This window comes from Sebastes fasciatus, chromosome 13 (assembly GCF_043250625.1).
Source record: "Sebastes fasciatus isolate fSebFas1 chromosome 13, fSebFas1.pri, whole genome shotgun sequence".
Classification (NCBI taxonomy): Eukaryota; Metazoa; Chordata; class Actinopteri; order Perciformes; family Sebastidae; genus Sebastes; species Sebastes fasciatus.
The window spans coordinates 3,594,093-3,615,819 of record NC_133807.1 but is presented as its reverse complement, the minus strand read 5'-3'; the positions used below and the strand labels follow the sequence as shown (position 1 = coordinate 3,615,819).

At 40.2% G+C, this 21,727-nt stretch overlaps 1 protein-coding gene across 1 annotated transcript; it reads left to right on the top strand.

Annotated features, from left to right (window-relative positions):
- The first annotated feature begins 6,580 nt into the window (after nt 1-6,580).
- On the top strand, nt 6,581-13,815 carry rpl23 (ribosomal protein L23). Its single transcript, XM_074657339.1, has 5 exons — nt 6,581-6,717; nt 8,011-8,094; nt 8,916-9,044; nt 10,789-10,902; nt 13,683-13,815. Exons 1-5 carry the CDS (start codon nt 6,705-6,707, stop codon nt 13,763-13,765), a joined length of 423 nt encoding a protein of 140 aa, XP_074513440.1. The 5' UTR covers nt 6,581-6,704; the 3' UTR covers nt 13,766-13,815.
- The last annotated feature ends 7,912 nt before the right edge of the window (nt 13,816-21,727 follow it).

The window sequence follows — 21,727 nt, the reverse complement described above, 5'->3', positions numbered from 1 at the left end:
CTATCAAAACGCTCAATAAATGGAGAAATACACACAGCCCGTATTCAGAAAATGTGCGTTTGAAACAAGCCGTCCATTTGTGATGTCACGAATATACAATATTTAGACCATTACACAGTTTTAAATGTAAACATTCTAAATGTGTCCCAGTTTATTTCCTGTTGCAGTGTATGTAAATAACATCAGCAGACAGGAAGTAAACATGGACCCAAACTGTTGCCTAGCAACGCAATTCCGTTGCAATTCCATTGAAATGCACTAAAACGGAGCGTTTCAGATAGAGGGTAAATACAGGTATATTCAGGCAGACAGTATGAGGAAAATAAAGTTGTTTTTTTACATTACAGCATGTAAACATAGTTTTGTCGCCGTTTTCATTTCAATAAAAAGAAAAATCCTTGAAGTCCAATTGTTGTCCTCATCTCTCATTAGACAATAATAGCAAAGTAAATAAGTAAGTAAGGGCCGCAAGTTTGAGGAAAGTATGACAGCTTGTGTTGTCGTCCGCGCCCCTCGGATATTTCTCAGTGACCCTTCGAAGCCCCAGGACAGCCCTTCTATCTTACATTATTAGCAATGCCTACCTTAAGAGGAGCAGGAGAACTAAACTTTGAAGTATAGGCCTCGTGTTGATAACAGCCAAGCTCGCAAAGGATCAGCTTAACGTATCTGGAACATTAGCAGATGGAATGACAGCAGCAGATGCAGAATTGGAAGTGTCCAGCCGGCTTTTTTTTCCTAAGGGGAATCATCTCTGAATCACTCTCAGAGTCAGTGACAGATGAATTTTCAAGAGACCTAGGAGAGGTCACTATCCACCATCAGACTCTGAAGCCTGGCTAAAGCCTCTGTGGCAATCACATTCCTTCTTGATGACATTTCATCTCATATTCTGATAATTAATTCAATGTGATTTTAGGCTGGAAAGCTTTCTTTCCTCCTGGGTTTTAGCTCACAGCTAAAGGTAGCTTTGCAACAGAGTAAAACAACAACGAGAAACAATAGTTGCTATCCATTGGAGACACGCTGTCTTCAACACTGAAATGATACAACACCGTCTATAATGCATACGGTCAATATGACCATTTATGGTAGAAATACTCAGAACTCTTTTGTGTTTTGTAATTTTATTAAAATAATAATGTTAGAATAAAATATACACACATTCAGGAAAAGTCAGGGTCCTATAGTCACATGGGTTGTATTTCAACAAAGTTAACATTGCAAAATTAGTGTTAAATCAGTGTAACAGAAAAGCCATTTTAGTTACATGTAGAGATGCAGATGGAATATTTCTGCAGCAGATATAGTTTTGACTGGATTTCATATTTTTCAGACGTTAAAAAAATCTTCAGATCACATGGCACTGCATACTGCAGATTTATCATGTGCTAAACCACAATATTATGAAATCAACTGCAGTGAATGTGTTTGGTTATAGGTTAAACTGTGCGATATATCCAGAAGGTTATTTGTGTGGTGGCGAGGGACAACACCTTCCTCGCTGTGACAAATAATGAAAAAAAAGACCATACTGTAGGTTTAATCATAGTCCACGGGTATTGTCAAGTCAAGTCAATTTTATTTGTATAGCCCAAAATCACAAATCACAAATTTGCCTCGGGGAGGCTTTACAATCTGTACAGGATACGACACCTTCTGTCCTTTACAGTATGACCCTCTCATTGGATAAGGAAAAACTCCCCGACCAAAAAACCCTTTTAACAGGGAAAAAATGTTAGAAACCTCAGGAAGAGCAACAGAGGAGGAATCCCCCTTCCAGGATGGACAGACGTGCAATAGATGTCGTGTGTGCAGAGTAACAACAAAATGAAAATACAACATAGACAATCCATATGACAAAAAATAATACATATAATGAGAACATATGTGAGAAGGTGGATCCAGGAGGATGTCAAGCAGCTTCCCGGCATCGCCAAACAGATAGAGCCAGAGCAACACGACCTCCTCTCCACGCCAAACAGGTAGAGTCAGAGCAACACAACCTCCTTTCGACGCCAAACTGGTAAAGCCAGAGCAACATGACCTCCTCTCCACGCCAGATAGGTAGAGCCCGAGCAACACAACCTCCTCTCCACGCTGGATAGCTAGAGCCAGAGCAACACATCCTCCTCCCCACACCGGATAGATAGAGCCAGAGCAACACAACCTCCTCCCCACGCCAGATAGATAGAGCCAGAGCAACACAACCTCCTCTCCATGCCAGATAGATAGAGCCAGAGCAACACGACATCCTCTCCACGCCAGATAGATAGAGCCAGAGCAACACGACCTCCTCTCCACGCCAGATAGATAGAGCCCGAGCAACAAAACCTCCTCTCCACCATGAACCTATAGAGAGAGGACCATATTTTTGTTTTTATAATAAATAATAACATAATAATAATAAGTCTTTAACTTTTTCATCAAAGCAAGACGTATAATTACCACGATCATCATAAACCTGCAACACACCACCTGGAGCCCAGTATTGCGGTTGGTATCAGCAGATATACTGTACAGTATTGTAACTCAATACAGTCAGCAACACTGGAGAGGCACAAGCCGATGTCTGTATGTCTGTGTGCTATATGCCAACATGGTTTTTACTCTCATTCTATGCTTGAAAAGGAGAGTCTCCAGAAACAGTGATGGTGATTTGCTGCTATCTAGTGGTAGAGTCAAAGTCATTGTAAACACCTGTTTCTCTGTGGAGGGAGGACGGCATAATACTGTGTTGAGTAAACTGTAGTTGTTATCTTCTCTGTATGAGGGAAGGTGCTGGTATGAAGTACCCAGTACCCAAAACCTGCTGTATGTGCGAGTAGTCAAGTGCATACTTGTGTAACATATCTCCAGTAGCTGCCGCAGTGCCCGAGTGCCCTTTAAGACTGCGACCATGTTGAGGTTTATCTGAGCTCCGTGGGGCAGACTTGGTTAATGAGGTCATTCTGTCTCTCATGCAAACACATAATATAGCTCAATCCAGCTCAGTTGAGTTAGTTATTGAGAAGCACATTTAGAGCTGTACGTAAAAGTGACATTACACAATATTATTTCAAAATATTTCTTGAGAGGAGGAAATGGCTAAAAGGATATGATATTTAACATTTATATCATCCTAATCTGGCAAAACAAGCGGGTCAAAATGTCCACTTTAGTTTGTGACAAGATACCTACACACCTAATGACATCATTCCCATCAGCCTCTGCTGTGCATTACTAGCATTATCCATAACATAATCTGAAGATAGTTATTGTTGACAAATCATTTTCATAATAAATATCATTAATTGTCAAAAATTACCCCTCACCTCACATCACTATAATGTTACACAGGTGCTCTTTTTGTATAGCAAACATGTTAGAGCTGATGCCTTACCCTGGTTGTGAGTGATGTCTGATAAGTGCTGTCCTCTCACATCCAAGATAAGTCTAAGATGTGTCATTTAGATATGACTTTATTTGCATGTAGTGAATGTTCATCATTTATGGTTCATAAGAACAGCCTCCTCTCTGCTTCCTCTTTTTTTGAAAAGGGGGAAATGAGTATGACGGGCATCAATGATCATGGTATTTTTCTTTCAATTTTGTCTTCTGACAAATGACAAAAATACAACATCCAAAGCACTATCCCCATCCCTCCATTATCCGTAACCGCTTATCCTATTCAGGGTCGCCGGGGGGCTGGAGCCGATCCCAGCTGATATTGGGCATAGGAGGGGTACACCCTGGACATGTCGCCACATCACACACACACACACATCACAGGGCTGACACATAGAGACAGACAAACACAATTTAGAGTCAACATTAACCTGCATGTCTTTGGACTGTGGGAGGAAGCCAGAGAACCGGGAGAAAATCATAGCTAACACGGGAAGAACATGCAAACACCACACAGGAGGGACCCAAGCTGGGTTTGAAGCTGCGACCCTCCTCTTGCTGTGAGGTGGCAGTGTTAACCACCACACCACCGTCTCGCCCTTCAAAGCACTAATAAAGGAAATAACAAACAAACAAAAAAGCTCCGTAAGGAGACTCTTTGAATAGTTTGGTCTCACTACTAGACATTTTAGAGAGCTGTCTACAATATTGTGATAATGTTATGAAAGCACATAAAGAACCACATGATTTAAATTAATGAATGCATACAGTACATGATCCTGATGTGAAAAAATAATGAAGTGTTACGCCATCAATAAGCAGATACAACTTGGTGACAGCAAGTTCGTAAAGAAAAGTGAACTTTTGAAAAATTGTGGGTAATACAGAATTTAAAGCTGCATATTTTACAGTATATTATTATGATTATTAATGGATCAGATGACTTCCTGTAGTGTGAAAGGGGTCATATATAGGGAGAAGAGAATTGTAGACCCAACTCAGCAGTTCCCCTCCGATCTATAGAGCTTTATTTTTTCGGCCCACAACTTTACTCTTTTGGTTTTGTCTCATCACTCTCGTCCACCTTGTTCTTTCAGCAAAAAAAGGCAGGCAAACAAAGTTAGCTGCTAGCAGGTGAACATAGTGTCGCTTCTATCAGGAGATGGTGGAGACCAAAGCAGAGCCAAAAGGAAGCATGAAATACGACATCAAATATATGTTATTGCTGATGGATATGTAAATAACTGTTTCCTGACAAGTTTGCCATAATATCTTTACAAGGTGATAATGATGTTTTATTTACGGCTAACCCATCCGGCAGAATAAGTAAATAAATTGCGGTTGCTATAATAAATGGTTTAATAAATGGTTGCTAAATTATTTAAAACTTTCAGCTGTAGCATACCTCTACAAAAAACAGATACAAAATAAAAAGTTACGTTTATTTTATTTTATTATCAGAATCAATATGATAATGATTTTAGATAGTACAGTCAAAGTTTCTGACAGCTTTCAAGACACTACAGAGCTATCAGCGATGTTGTAATCAGAGCTGGGACATACAGGATGTTTCTGGGAAGACATGCTGCTGTTGAAGTTTTTAAATATAGGCTAATTTTTCAACGCTGTGAACAATGTAAATTAAATTCCATTAGCTACCTCCATTGTACTGAAGGGGAGGCAGAAATCACAAGGCTAAGTAAAACCAAAACTATCTCCATTTCTAGATACCATAGAGGTGACAGTGAGAACATGTATTTAATTAATGTAGGCTAACTATTTAGCTAGTAATTATTGTAACTTGGAGGAAGTGACCAAGTGTTGGTGGGGTCAACCATTTTTTGTGAGCACTATTTTTCTTTTTCTGCTATTCCAATCTTTTGTGAGTTTTCTCTTTGCTGTATTAAGGAAATAAGTCATTAAAGGTCCCATATTGTAAAAAGTGAGATTTCCCTGTCTTTTATATTATAAAGCAGCTTTAAGTGCTTTATAAATACTGTTAAACTATCAAAACGCTCAATATACGGAGAAATACACACATTTGAAACAAGCCGTTAGGATTTCTGTCCATTTGTGATGTCACAAATATACAATATATACATTATTACACGGTTTTAAACATAAACATTCTAAATGGGTCCCAGTTTATTTCCTGTTGCAGTGTATGTGAATAACATCAGCTGACAGGAAGTAAACATGGACCCAAACTGTTGCCTAGCAACGCAATTCCGTTGCAATTCCATTGAAATGCACTAAAACGGAGCGTTTCAGATAGAGGGTAAATAAAGGTATATTCAGGCAGACAGTATGAGGAAAATAAAGGGTTTTTTGAACATTACATTATGTAAACATGTTCTAGTAGAAACAAAATACAAGTATGAACCTGAAAATGAGCACAATATGGGACCTTTAAGGTACTTCCGCATTGGCTTCACTTTTCAGACCCGCAGGCTCCTATATACACCCTTCTCAAAGCCTTTGTGGATGAGCTAAATATCTAAAATGTAAATGCAGTTCCTGTCTAGCACTCCATCTAGGGGGTGAAGATGAATGAAGACAGTTGGACAGAGGAGATTCAGGGACACTGAAATGTGGTGACTGACACCAAGCCTTGAACCGGTGATCAGAGAAAGAGAAGCCACAATCTCAAGTGCTATATAAATACTGTGTAACTATCAAAACGCTCAATAAATGGAGAAATACATACAGCCCGTATTCAGAAAATGTGTTTTTGAACATTACAGCATGTAAACATGTTCTAGTAGAACCACAAAATACAAGTATGAACATGAAAATGAGCTCGATATGGGACCTTTAACAACAACAAAGGTCAGGGTGTATTTCCATGAAAACATTAGAGAGCATATTTTGATAATTTTACTTATTGTTCAAATAGTACATTGTGTCCATGTAGGCTACTGTTTGGTAAATGGTAAATGGACTTGCATTCACATAGCGTTTCACCTATTCCCACACACATTCAAATAGGCTACTGATGGCAGAGTCTGACATTTAAGGTGCCAACCTGCCCATCAGGATCGATCTACTGGGTTCATTAACGAGTAATGAAAATACTGGATGGTTGAAAATAAGACTGTAAGTCATGAATGTCGAAGTATGTTTCCATAAAAATATTAAAAAATATTGCCTAAAATCAATGCAAAAACAGGCCTACGATAAAAAGCCAATTCCGTGTTTGAGCTGTTTCCGACCGCCCCTGAATGCAGCACGTCACCGCGCCACGACCCGGATGAAGTTCCGCTCAACTTTATATCCCAGAATCCTTTTCACCGTCGTCCTCTTTCCCTACAGCAGCCATGTCTAAGAGAGGTAGGAAACCAGCCTGATCAAATCCACTTTCATCTGCTGTCTTTTACCCACAGCTAGCGCTTAAAGTGTTGTTTGTATGTGACAGAGAGGGGAAGACAACACATCTACGTGATTAGTTTGAAATTAAAGCGAGTAGTTAACAGTTTGTGAGCGATATCTGGTCAGTTGGCTGAAGCCATGTTTCCCTGTCTGCGCCGTGTCGGCGTGAAGCGAGTAAAGCTGGAGGAAGAACATGTGAATGTGCTGTTTGCTGTGAACTACAGACACGTGTAATCACAGTAGACCTAATGCCGCACCATTACATGAATTAAAACCTGAAGTCTCGTTCTGCAAACCGTCTCAGCAATGTGTGACGTTAGCTAATGCTAATGCTAGCTGCGCTAGCTAGGCAGCGCCGGTAACGTGTTGGTGGTAGTGTGCATCGTGGAGAGCGCTGTCACACTTAAACACTTAACCACTGTTGAGCAAATACAGTTAGTTAATACACATTGGCAGCCAGAGTCTGTGTCTGTCGATCAGCTCATGCTGTGATCATTCAGCTAAACGTTAGCCAGCTAGCATTTAAGTCATTTGTGGCCTTCTGATGTCAAAGAGTCTAGTCTGAGAAATGCCAGCATATTGCTGTCGACTCACTTGTCCAGTATCGACTGTTTTGAGTCTCGATGTTTGCGAAGACTCCTCGTCCAGTCATCAAAGGTCTTATTAACTGGCTATCTGTCATAGTCTAATAAACTGCAGTTAGTTTAACTCCATCTTGTTGCTGAATAATAATTAATGTGCTGCAAAGTGAATTTCAGTGCAAATTGACAAAGTTGTATTGTAGTTATTAAGAGTATACAGGTGTATAGAGATCAGCCACTGATGTCATCACAGCTCACTGGATGTTAATGTTCTGGAGATGATGTGTTTTGACATTGCAGTGATGGTATGTTAAAATCTTATATTTGTACACGTGTTAGAACTGGGTGCACTAGTTGTTCAACTCTGGGTGTTTGGTCTCGTCAGAGCAGCTAAAGTGACAATAAGAGGTGTTGGATCACATGCTGGACAAAAAGCATGCAACAATAAAAGTGATCCGTGTAACTTGTCAACTACTGAATCAGGATTTCCAGTGTCTGCTTGTGGAAAACCAATTAAACTGTTAATCAATGTGCTGCTTAAACTGGAAAATAAATGTAGACATGGTGTTTAATTTGTATAATCGCTCTCTGATGTGAATCTAATTCCTTGATTTGTCCTGGAAGTGGTATAGATGTAACAGATTATTTTAATGTGTTCCTTGTCTTCTTACAGGACGTGGTGGTTCGTCTGGAGCCAAGTTCCGCATCTCACTGGGTCTCCCAGTGGGAGCGGTCATCAACTGTGCCGACAACACAGGTACACTTCTACTAACCTATTGTATTGCCATGGCTTAAATTTTCAAATTCAGCATAGGTGATTTGAAGTCTCAAGTTGAAGGAAACTAATCAAGTGAAATGCTTAAACCTGTGTTAACCTTGCTGCTCAGATTAGTGGGTAAATCTTAGTAGTTGACTTTTAAACTGAATTTAACAGGAAAAGTTGCATGTTGACCGCTTGAGCGGGCAGTAGACATGTGTTAGCAATGACTGGTAGTTAAAGGAATAGTTTGACATTTTTGGAAATAACTATTGGCTTTCTTGCTTTGATAAATGAGAAGATCATTACCACTTTAACCTTGAAACACTAAATATGTAGCTGAAGCCACCAGTTACCAGTCAACTAGCGCAGACAGCAGGAAGTTACTGCTCTGTAATCACTGCAGATAAAGCTGTACATGTTGTGTGTACATTATATTGTGGTGGTTAGACGAGTTCAGTGCGAGTTGTTAAATTATTGACTGTATTGATTTTGACTAATTATGGCACATTGTAAGGTTTGTGTTTTTGGCCAATCCTTCCTTAGTGCTCTCTCCCTTCCAAAAAGCACTTGCTTTGTCTGCTCAGTGACTGAGTGAGTTGTCGTCGAAGGGAATATGGACCTCATCACTGTGGGTGAGATAGCAGCGACACACTGTGGCTGACTGATCTCAATCAGTGATGAAACAAAGTGCTGTAGTCTGTCATTTCTAAAATGCCAGAATATGACACTGTTCTTTAGAAACTCTTGTCCCAGCTCCTTATCTCCTTCTCCCACACTGTCCCTTTATTTCATGTTTGTGTTCTCCCTCCATCCTTCAGGTGCTAAGAACCTGTACATCATCTCTGTCAAGGGCATCAAGGGGCGTCTGAACCGTCTGCCTGCTGCAGGAGTGGGTGACATGGTCATGGCCACAGTCAAGAAAGGCAAGCCAGAACTCCGAAAAAAGGGTGAGTGGAAACAACTAGTCTGTCTTCAAGTTACTCTAGTATTAGGTTAAGAGATGGAGGCAGTTTAACTGTCATATGAACTAGGGATGTGCACAATTAGTCAATTAAACATTTCTACCCTCGCTAGTCAGCACCAGAAATACTAGTCGATTAAATTTATTGTTATATTATTAATGTACACATTTACGTTACATATTGACACATGCTGTTGCTGTGGAGAGCTGCTGGTCCTCCTGCAGCAGCGTCTCTCCACTAACACTCCTAACTCACTTCCACCCTGCCACCGCCTCCTCTTTCTGAAATAGCAGCTTGGTTCAGCAGTCAGTCTGGCACTCCTGATTGACTGGATTGGCCCAAAGATAGGGCTGCATTTAATGTTTGGTTTTTTTTTACATTCAAATCTTTGATTGAGGTTTTTTTTTTTTATAGTGACTTCAGCGGCATTTAAAATACAATGTGGTAATGAAAGATTTCAAATGTCTCTTATAATATACACGTTTAACCTTGTAGATTTGTGTTTTCTTTCACGCGTGATACGTTTCATTTTGAAATTCGGCATCGATTTGATTCAACGTGAATCGGCACGCGGTAGTAATGATGTAATTCTGTCGGAACTCTAAAAGTACAGAGTTCAGTACCCAACCCCTAGTGATACAGGTGGTAGGTCAATAGGAAGATGGTTCCCCTTCTAAAAAGCACTTGCTTTGTCTGCTCAGTGGCTAGGTGAGTTGTCGAAGAAGGGAATATTAAGCTCATCACTGTGGGTGAGACGGCAGCGTCACACTGTGGCTGACTGATCTCAATCAGTGATGAGACAGCTTTAACCTGCTCTGTGATACAAGTGTGTTACTGCTCAGGCTGGGTATCGTTTAAAAAAAAAAAATGACGGTGCCAGAACCAATACCAGTACCCTTAAAGTGATACTGATACCAGTATCCGGTGTATCCTTTGCGGAAGTCTTTTACCGACCGACACGCCCCCTTATTGGATATCAGTTACTGATTGGACGCTTCTGACGATCGGACTGATCTGACACATGTCAACATCACTGTACTCGCAAAACGGCTCCGATACAACGGCACGATACCACTTTACGTCAGCGTGACGTCAACCTCTTACCAGAGTGAAGACCGATAACAGATTAAACGTTTTATAGTTTAGTTGTTTTCTGATTCACCATCTAGTTAAAGTCTGTGTTAATCGTAGGCCTTAACAACAGCAGAAGGACCTGCAGTAGCTCTCCTTCACACACCGCGGCTGAAGGAGCTTTATAACATCTGGGAAAGGCCTCAGGCGTCTGTATTTACAACCAGCATCATGTACAATGTAACAGGAGTTCCACTGTTGGAAACGTGACATTATAGCAGTGAAGAGAAAGTAGCAGCTGAAAGGAGCATTGAAATAATTGGGTACCACTCCATTGCAGAAATCTATTGCTATCTAGAAGGTGTCTGCATGTTTTTTAACTCCATATGAGCCGAGTGAGGAATACGTGGAAGCACATGCGGTGTCATTTACAGCTTTATGGGCAGAATACTGAATAACTCGTACTGCAACACAAATACCAACATTACAGCAGTTGGATTAATACAGTGATTGTGGATGTTACCACAATTCTAATGTGGATTAAGTTAAAGTGAAATAATTGTTTCTACTCCCAGTCTCTCTGTTGCAGTGACCATGTCTCTGTATCTTCCAGGTGTGTTGTATTAACTAGAGTTAACCACATTCTCTTTGCCCACAGTGCATCCTGCGGTGGTGATACGGCAGCGGAAGTCGTATCGGCGAAAAGATGGTGTGTTTCTCTACTTTGAAGACAACGCGGGTGTCATAGTAAACAACAAAGGAGAAATGAAAGGTGGGTTCATTTGGATGCTACTCCAGGTCCTGCTGACTGTACAGTTATCTCAACAGCAGGGTCACAAGAAATAGATTTGATCGGTGTGTAATGACCTCAAGCTCAGAACTGAGAGCAGCTACATGGATTTGTCTTGAGGCATTTTAGATTGTTTTTAGAGATTATCATGTACAAGTACTGCGACTTGCGTCATGTTAGACCATGAAATAGGTTGTGGTGGTAATGTTTCTCATTAATTCTCACCCTCTCAATAGCTGCCCTTGCGAAAATTTTGAAACCAGTAGCAAGTTTTCATTAGCAAAGTTACATCAATGTCACCGTTGGGACGTGTGCATACATACATCAGTGTTTTCTCAGTGGTGTTACATAGGGTACATTTGAGCCGGTACCAGTACCTAGAATTCTGGAGTTTGGTACGGGTAAAGAATTCCAGGTACTGCCAAATTTCGAAATGCAAAGCTGGCCAAGGCAACACGTCTTGACGCTCCGAGACACGCGACGCCTTCCCACGCTATGCCCTGGTGGCAGACCGACAAGCTGGAGTCTGGAGGGACCGGTTTGAGTGGTGTGTAAAAAAAAATGTTGAAATTGAAAAGTTGGGACCTATTATTTTTACAACTGAAAAGTACAGGAACTTTTCAGTTGTAAAAATAATAGGTCCAAAGCGCGTGCGTGAAGACGTGTTGCCTTGGCCAGCTGTGCATTTTGAAATTTGGCACCGATTTTGATTTAACGTGAATTGTTACAGTGTGTAATTCTGTCAGAACTCTAAAAGTACAGAGTTCAGTACCCAACCCCTAGTGATACAGGTGGTAGGTCAATAGGAAGATGGTTCCCCTTCTAAAAAGCACTTGCTTTGTCTGCTCAGTGGCTAGGTGAGTTGTCGAAGAAGGGAATATTAAGCTCATCACTGTGGGTGAGACGGCAGCGTCACACTGTGGCTGACTGATCTCAATCAGTGATGAGACAGCTTTAACCTGCTCTGTGATACAAGTGTGTTACTGCTCAGGCTGGGTATCGTTTAAAAAAATGACGATGCCAGAACCAATACCACTAGAGCAGTGGTTTTCAAACTATGGTACGTGTACCACTAGTGGTACGCGGAGGAATCTCTGAAGTATTTTTTTAAAATGTAATTAATTTAAAAACATATACTATCAAAATACTACAACAAATGAAAATTCATTGATTTCATTTCAAAATTTATTTCGAACATGTAAAATAAAAAAAGAGAATTATCATACCACCAAGTGGACAGCCAGAAGAAAGTAGTATTTACTTACAATGAAAAGCGTAAGTAAAAGAAATTGTCAAACACTTGATGCCTCGGTTTACATATTCGAAAAGGAGTGAGAAGTAAAAATTTATTTAATCCCACCCCTTCTCCATAAATCATTCATTAATAATTAACCAGCTTCCTTATTGAGCTAAACATATACTCTAATTCATTTTCCTAAACTTGTCCAACTAAAATTACCTTTTATCTCCGTCATACAGAAATATAAATGAATTACTGATATAATTATCCTTATCAAAATATAAATTCATTATCAATCCAGAATACCAATTCATTACTTATAATGTATCTTAAATTACTTACAAATTTATCTTAATCATATTGACTAGTTATCTTTTTCGTATATGCGCATATTATTATTTATAATATACAATACGCACATGTAATACAAAAATAATATACCGTAACCGTGAGATTATTGAAATGGCATTTAAAATGCGTTTTGGCTTTACTGTAATATTTTTATTTTGAAAGAAAAAAACATGCACGCACTACTACCCCGCTACGTAGTTTGGCTCCTGCGTGAACTGTGTATTGCTGAATAGGGTAGGCCTACGCTACTTTATTTTAACATCGGTCATAATGGTGGTACTTGGAGAGCCAAATATTTGGTTCGTGCGGATGTACAAAGTTTGAGAACCGCTGCACTAGAGTACTTCATTTGATGCCCATCATGTGAATGGAAGCTGAAATTTGGCACCAGCTAAATGCTGGTAAAATGCTTCACTCACCAGCCACAAAAACAATGGCACATGGTGCTCATGTACTTGCAAAACGGCTCCCATACAACAGCGCGATACCACTTTACGGCAGCGTGACGTTAACCTCTCGTCACCATCTTTCCGGTCCTCACGCTCCACCTCCCCGACGGTGGTGCGAAAATGGGCCGGGATCCCACCTCAGCCGGCGCGCGCCGGCCCTCACTTTCATTGCGCCACTGGGTTTAGCTTGCACCCTCTGACTCAGGCATGCGTTAGACTCCTTGGTCCGTGTTTCAAGACGGGTCGGGTGGGTTGCAGTACTGGTATCGGGGCATCCCTAGTAGTGGGCCAATCACACGTCACAATAAATCAAATAACGTTCGAGGTGATTGGCTGCGAGCAAAACACAATCATCTTTTTTTCGATCTGGGCACATAAAGGATGGATTGCAGGCATCATTGGACTGGAGAAGTTTTGATACTACTTGGTACTGGGTTGTTTTATGGTACCGATACCCAGCACTAGTTACTGCTCAGGTTTTTAATGTCATGTATTGCTTTCAATAGTGGAGTCACCAAAGTCTACTAAAGATTTGTGACTATACCCTAAAAACAGGACATCTAATGCATTCAGTAATGAAGTTTGTCAACTTACCTTGCCTTGTTTTTTTCATTAACATGTTAATAGTTTGAAATGCAGCAGTCAGTTGTCCCATTTGTATTTAAGAGAAGCATGCCATGTTGGAACCAAATTAACTCTGCTTCCCGTCTCTGTACCTGCAGGTTCAGCCATCACAGGCCCAGTGGCCAAAGAGTGTGCTGACCTTTGGCCCAGGATCGCCTCCAACGCTGGCAGCATAGCCTGAGCTGGACCCTGCACCGCTGTTCGTTTTCAATAAACTGTTGGTTATCCAGCCTCATGCCTCTGTTTTCATTTAACCTGGATGTAGAGGAAATGATTAATTTTGAAGGGAACATAAGTTAAAATGTTGAACACCTCTGAACACCTCACAGGTGTCTCCAGTTATTCAGTTTGAAGACGGGTGGAGATATGATGGGAATGTATTTGGTCACTAATCTTCATCTACCAATAAGAATGATAAAGGTGTAATCTGTCCTATATTAAGCGTTCAACTAATATAACGGAAGCCTTGAGACGATGTCACTGAATTAGAGAGGAGCTCTAAAAGCCAGATGAACTGAAAACAGCCGTGGCTGTTCAGAGGCTTAAGTGCGTTATGGATGGATGTGATACTGATGTGGGAGCTTAGTCCCGCTAAGTATTGGATATTTAGACAAATGACCTCATCAACATTTCATCTGGTTTGGTTTTGCAGTGTAAAAGTGCAACTTCATCAGTTGTACTTATTACTGGTTTTGATGTTGCAGTTTTCATAAAAGTTGATTTACGAACTGTAATTTATGTGCCGTGGAAAGAAATCTGATGAATGAAGCATGGGAATCGTGTTATATTTATGCATTGCTAATACATCTACTGTGATTACTCTATAAACTAATGTATATTCGTGAGCCTGGTAGATAGCTCAGGGCATTTGCCCTTTTCTATCCATAAGCATTCATCATTGGAGAGAGGAGATGGAGGAGGAGCCCACTCTGTAGGGAGGCAGCATGGCCTATATCTGGCCAGTTCAGAGGTTGGGTTTGTTTTTTTCTTATAACAAATGAAATAAAAATGGATAAAATAAATATATAAAGTAAAAAATAAAGAAAACTTTATAAAGCCAACAGAACTGGGCAAAGATGACTAAAATGAATACATTTTACATTTTCATAAGAGATGAAATGCAAAAATGTAAATCATGCATAAATATATAACGGAATAAATAAATGCACACATTTAAATATAAAGTAAATAAAAACATAAATGGAAAAATAAAAAAAAATAGTTCAAAATTTAAAATATTAAAATAAATACATGAATAAATAAAAGGGAAAATTAAACAGTAGAGCAAATAAATAAGAGAATCCATAGAAAGATAGAAAAATAAAAAATGAGAGCTACATATTCATTTAGCAGCAGACAATTGTAAGGACATCCGTGTTTGTGTGCACAAAACGACCAGTGGTTCGCAATAAACAGCGTGAATGTTTTTTAATATGCATTGAACTACATTACGCACAGTGTACCATGGCTACAGTACATTAATCCAACATGACCAGAGGAACCTCTGTACTTTATTATTGTCCCAGTTTAGGAACTGCATATCACAGCGTGTGTGTTGTCATCCTGGACGCAGCACGTGCACATCCAGTTACGTAACAAATGTCTCCTTTGTCCCTCGAGAACCAAACAGCACACTAACGAGCAAAGCGCGTTTCAATGTTAAATGTTACCAATAAGTAGATTTAGATGTGATGAACTAAAAGCAGCAGGTGTTTCTACAACAAGTCGAGCTTCACCAATCAAAACAAACCATCTCAGAGTCGCATCCGCACAGAACAACGTGCCTGGTCTGATTACACCTGGACCTCATGACGTCACCTCCTACCTGTGACGTGTAGGTACATGACATGGTACACAATTAAAATACATGTTGAGCATTTAATGAAATGTGGCCCAGTCGCCATCTTTTGTCAGTATTTTGATGTCAAGTTTTGAAGTTTTGATGCCCTCAAACCAAAATAACAGTGCTTTCAAACCACTACACACATTGTTAACCCGCTCCACGGCTGTCCCGGGACATTTAACACATGCTGTCCATCAAATCATCATTTTACATGGAGAAACTGTCCACAGAGTGTCAGTTTTCACCAAATCACTGTTTTTTCCAACAGGCCTAATAACATGGTGTGAACGGTTCACCTCTAAACTCACACTGATTTCTATACGGAGAACGTTTTTAAGGATTCTAAGGGGATGAATCAATAAATAAAATGATACAAATAAATGTAAAAGTTGATTTAACCTTGTTGTTGTCCAACTCAGGGGCGACTCCCCTCGGCTGCTGCTCCTCCTCCATCAGTGGTCTGCTGAAGGACATTTTCAGGCTCCTCGGTTTCCCACAATTAAGATAAGATCAGATATTCCTTTATTAGTCCCGCAGGGGGGGTAATGTGCAGTGTACCGCAGCAAAGGGGATAGTGCAGAAAACAAGATGCATCAGCTAACACAGTAGAGCTAAAAAGAGCTAAACAACATGTAACAAAATATGAACCATTTAAATAGAAAGAAGTATAAAAATAGGAGCAGTATATACAGTACTGACAATAAACAGACTATTAACAAAATTGCACAAGTGGAAAATGATATTGCACACTGAGAATGAAATGATATTCCACCTGAAAATATCAGGTTATTGTCAGTTTTTTGGTGTGTATGTGGTCTACTGGGAGCAGTGGTGGTTGTGGTCTACTGGGAGCAGTGGTGGTTGTGGTCTACTGGAAGCAGTGCTGGTTGTGGTCTACTGGGAGCAGTGCAGGTTGTGGAGTCTGACAGCTGCAGGAAGGAAGGACCTGCGATAGCGTTCCTTCACACACTTCGGGTGGAGCAGCCTGTCGCTGAAGGACCTCTCCGTTGCTGAGATGGTGTCCTGCATGGGGTGGGAGTCATTCTCCATCATGGATGACAGCTTAGCCATCATCCTCCTCTCTCGCACCACCTCCACTGGGTCCAGGGGGCATCCCAGGACAGAGCTGGCCTTTCTGATCACTCTGTCGAGTCTCTTCCTGTACGCAGCAAAATGTTAGTTCTCCAACAAGATCCGTTCTCCAGTAAGTTTCTCTCAGTGATTTCAAACTCAAACAGTTTTCTTTACAAAAGGTTTTCATCTCCAAAGTGCCAGAGTCCAAATGCAAAGTGGAAAAATCAGAATGCTCTGCAGCCCTTATATACCTGACCTGACTGCTGTTGCCATGGCATTTACTGACGCACGTGTGTGTTACTGTGTGATTGAAACACCAAAGGAGACATTCTATTTTTTTTCTCATATTTGTCAAATATATTTTCATTTTATTTATACGTTTATCTTTTTTTTTTATTATAATTTTTCACTGATTTATCCCCTTTTATCTCTCTTTCACTACAGTAGAGCTGTCATGCTAATGCAAACTGTCGTAAACCTTACTTTATACTTCTACTCCACTTCAATTCAGAGGCAACATCAGTTATTCAGATTAATAATACAAAATAGAAATCAACAAATAAATGATGATGTATTATTATCAATTAAGATAGAACTTTATTTATTTTTAGGGGAAAACTCACAAACTAACAATAAATAAAGTATATCAAGTTATTAAAATGAGCCAGTTGCAATATTAAAGCGATGTAGGCCTACACATTAATGCATCAATAATTATAATATGATATAACTGTACATGGTTATTATGGGTCACTCTTTTGGTACTTTAAGGAAGATTAGGCCTATATTTTGATGCTAGTACAGTGCTTGTTCTTTTTTACTTAAGTAACATGTTGAATGCAGGACTGAGTATTATTTCTACACTGAAAGGCAGCTTCTCATTTCTAGCTGACAATCATTCATTTCGACGTGACTGACGACCGTTGCTAACAGATGTTAGCTGTATGCAGTATAAAATAAAACTTGTGTGTAAACTAGTTGTGTAATCAAAGTCTACTGTTCTTACTCTTAAAGTACACTTAAAAGTACTTTTATAAACTAAAAAGTGGGCTAATTTAGTCCCAAGAAGTATAAGTAGTACACTTACAAGTATACTACTGGTACTTTAATATTAGTATACTTACTGCATAAAGTATACTTGGGGAATATATACTTGAACTTTACTTAAAGTATACCTGATAAAATAAAGTTGAAGTATAGTACTTCTTCCTCCATGACAGAGAGTGTAGTATTGTGATTATGTAGTGGTGTTGAACTCTCCAACTCTTCAGTCAGTCATGTTTACTCTGGGCCATCTTGTGACAGAAACACATTACTGCAGCTTAGAGGTGAAGAGTCACAAACACATGAGATCAGAGTTACATTGATGAGATGAAGACATCCAACATTTAGAGTGAAATCAAAACTGTGTGTCTGCTCTCACAGGGAGAGGATGATCTGCAGCATCCTGCCTCTCATCAGCCTGACCTGCTGTGTCTCTGGTTAGTTCACTTTATTATCTTTAAAGCACTTTACAGCACTGAGACCATGATCACTAGACTCTCCACAGAAACATCTCTAGATGGAGTTTGACATGTTCAAGTTGTCAGTTTGTCTCTGTCTCCTCAACAGGATCATTTGTAGTGAATGTGACACAGACCTCCTATCAGGCAGAGGAGAACCACAACATCACACTGGAGTGGACATTCACAACCAGAACTCACAGTTCCCCCAACTCACTTTATATCTACTGTGAACTGTTAGCTGATCTCAGACCCTTAGTCCTGTTTCATCTCCAGGAAGGTGTTGAGGTCCCAGAGTCTCAGGATGAACAGTTTGCAGGACGAGTCCGGTGTGACGAAGACGTCCTCAGAGAAGGACGACTCAGACTTCATGGGTCCAGACTCAGGACTGATGACTCGGGTTTGTACTGGTGTGACGTGCTCACAGGTTATGGGAGGAACTCTGGGAAATGCTGGCTCAATGTCACTGGTGAGTTGACAGCAGCTCCTGATGAGCCCAGACCTCAGAGACCAACAGCGAGTTTGAATGAATGAGTCCTCAGAGCATAAAGTAGTCAGAACACAAGAGACTCAAGACTTTCTCCCTCCAACATCTGTCTGAAGTGTCAGAAAATAGATGAAGTGATTCTATTTGAAATGATGTTCATGTTACAATGGGTTTGAATTGAAATGATTCCAGCAGAAATAACTAACGTCAGAGTACAGAATGCTTCCACCGTCCCAGATGTTGGATGTCAAACAACATCAATTGTGACGGTTTTGGGAAAATGACCGTTAATGTCACCTCAGAAGTTGTGCTGAGACCAAACATCTAAACAGTCACCGTCTGGTTGATGTGACTCCATTCAAGATCCTCCATTGTAAAACCTGTAAAGCGTCATATTTGTCTCAGTCATCATCACTGTATGAAGAGTTTCTCATTCACATTTAGCTGTAAGTTGGTTCAGTCATTGATCTCTCTGTTCTCCAATCAGATGTTATCAATCATTTCATGTCCTCTGATGGAGATTGTTACAATGCAGTGCCTTACATGTAAAGTTCATATTGTAAATAAATCCTTATTTGTATGAGAAGTTGTTATGAAGCTATTTTGTATATACATAAAGTCTGAACTAAATCTAAAATGTAAACACCTGACATCTCTCCAGCTACCAGTCCTCTCTCCATTCCTGGTCCACGCTGGACTTGAACCGGCCACCCTCCGGTCCCCTATGTCCCCACGGACTTTAAAGTAAAAGTACTGCCCCCTGTGAGTTTCTGTAGTACATCTACTGAGGTACTAATATACTGTAGGCCTGCAGGCCGACCAGGTGTACTCCTGCATTACTGCTACACACCAGCAGAGGGAGCTCTTTACTGGAAGTCAAGAGGTCTTGTTTAGAAATGCTCACCTGTCTGCAGGTTACAGCTGGGAGGTTTTAGGTAATATAGACCACTTTTTAGAAACTATTTAAAAAGCAGAAAAAACAACAAAACACCAGAAGGAGGTGCAAAACGAGTACAAGATGCAAAAATACTAAAAATAGATTCAAAACGTCTAAAAAAAATTGCAAAACCATCACAGAGATACAAAATCACTCAAATTAGATGCAGATAGACTAAAAATAGATGTAGAACGACAACAAAAAGTTGAAAAATTACTAAATATAGATTCAAAATGACTTCAAAAAGATGCAAAACGACTAAAAATAAATTCAAAACGACTAAATTAAAATATTAATGAAATGTTTAGATATTTTTATTTAGCCTCAGATCTCTTTAATCCTCACTGTTATAAACTTATTTGTTTATCTTATTCAACTTTCCACAAAATGATGCAAAACGACAAAAAAAATGCATAAAGGCTAATAATAGATGCAAAATTACTAAAAATAAATTCAAAACTACTAAATGAAAATATTCATAAAAATGCTTAGGTTCCCCCTCAGGTATAACTCTTTAATCCTCACTGTTATAAACTTATTTTGATCTCGTCAGCTTCCCATGAATAGCAGATAAACAGCACATGCACATCAATGGTGTGATCATGTGTAGAAACTGTTGTTCATGTTGATGATATTCAGGTTCAAACAGAGAAGAACCAAACAGTGTTGTTTGTGGGAGTTGACTAGTTCTACTTGATGCTCGTTTAAGGCTGATTCTGCTACTTTAGAGACTCAATGTGTCAAAGTAACAAAGTCATGACATTAAACATGAATAACAACATGTCATGTTCTTTATAGGAAGTCTAGTGGTGATTAAAGGTCATCTCTCTTCGCTTCACAGTTTCAGGATCCATAAAGACTTTAGTGGTCTGTGTTGATCCAGATAAACAACACTAGGATGTATTGATGACACTGATACCAAGGTTCAAATACTGAACATCTTCCTTATTTGAAGCTTTGTACACTTTAAGGGACACATCTCTGATGAAGCTGCATTTCCTGGTTGTCCAGAGACTTCCTCTTTCTCTGTGAACAAACTTGACAACTAACTTCACCATCATCCAAACTAATGTCGACGAAGAACAGTTCAAACAAAGTGAAAACTTGTCATTTCATTTAAATCTGCTGCTGATGAAATCATAGACATACTTCCCCATACATCTGTACCCTCGGCAGAAGTGGTGAGCACCGCACGGAGGAAATGCGCCAGGAGAGGTTCTGTGAGCCTCTGAGTTATTAATTTATTATCTTCATAAAGTATCATAAACCCTCGGCTGTGCAGTCTGACTGTTTAGGTTAGTTTGTCACATACCTTACCTGTAAACTCATCAGCTGAAACAAAACAGCTCCTCTTCACTCTATCAACCCTAATGTTACTGCAGCAGAGGACAGGAGGACAGGAGGACAGAGGGAGGAGGACAGAGGGAGGAGGACAGGAGGACAGGAGGACAGGAGGACAGGAGGACAGGAGGACAGAGGACAGGAGGAGGACAGAGGGAGGAGGACAGGAGGACAGGAGGACAGGAGGACAGAGGACAGGAGGAGGACAGAGGGAGGAGGACAGGAGGACAGGAGGACAGGAGGACAGAGGACAGGAGGAGGACAGAGGACAGGAGGACAGAAGGACAGAGGGAGGAGGACAGAGGGAGGAGGACAGAGGGAGGAGGACAGGAGGACAGGAGGACAGGAGGACAGAGGACAGGAGGAGGACAGAGGACAGAGGACAGAAGGACAGAGGAGAGAGGACAGGAGGACAGAGGACAGGAAGACAGATGAAGGACTGATACTGACTGATGTCTGTGTTCTTCAGTCTTTATAAACTTCACTTAATATTTTCATGTCAGGAATATGATTTATTTATTAACATGTTAGATTGTTTCCAGTGAGATATTAAGGAGTTGATATGGTGGCTTTGCTGTTATAAACTTTACTGTTGCTGCTCTAGAAACAACATTTAGCCTAGTTATATATTAAATACAGTATATGTATATGTATAGCTAATATGCACACTTATATATTTGTTTATTTATCACAAGTCATATCGTCATCGCAATATTGAACAGTGTTATCGCACATGGCAGATGTTCCTCATATGGTGCAGGGCTAGTGTGAGAGGCTGCTCCTTGTGTAGTATGAGAGTTGCGTGGAAGAGTTTAAGTACCAGTTCTAGTGCTACCTCTTTGTACAGCGTGGCTGTGGCTGACAAAGGTCAACAATAAGTAATATTCTTATTAGGAATAAATTTGCCTCCGGCGTGAACTGTGCATCGCTGCATAGGGTAGGCCTACCTACTGTGTTTT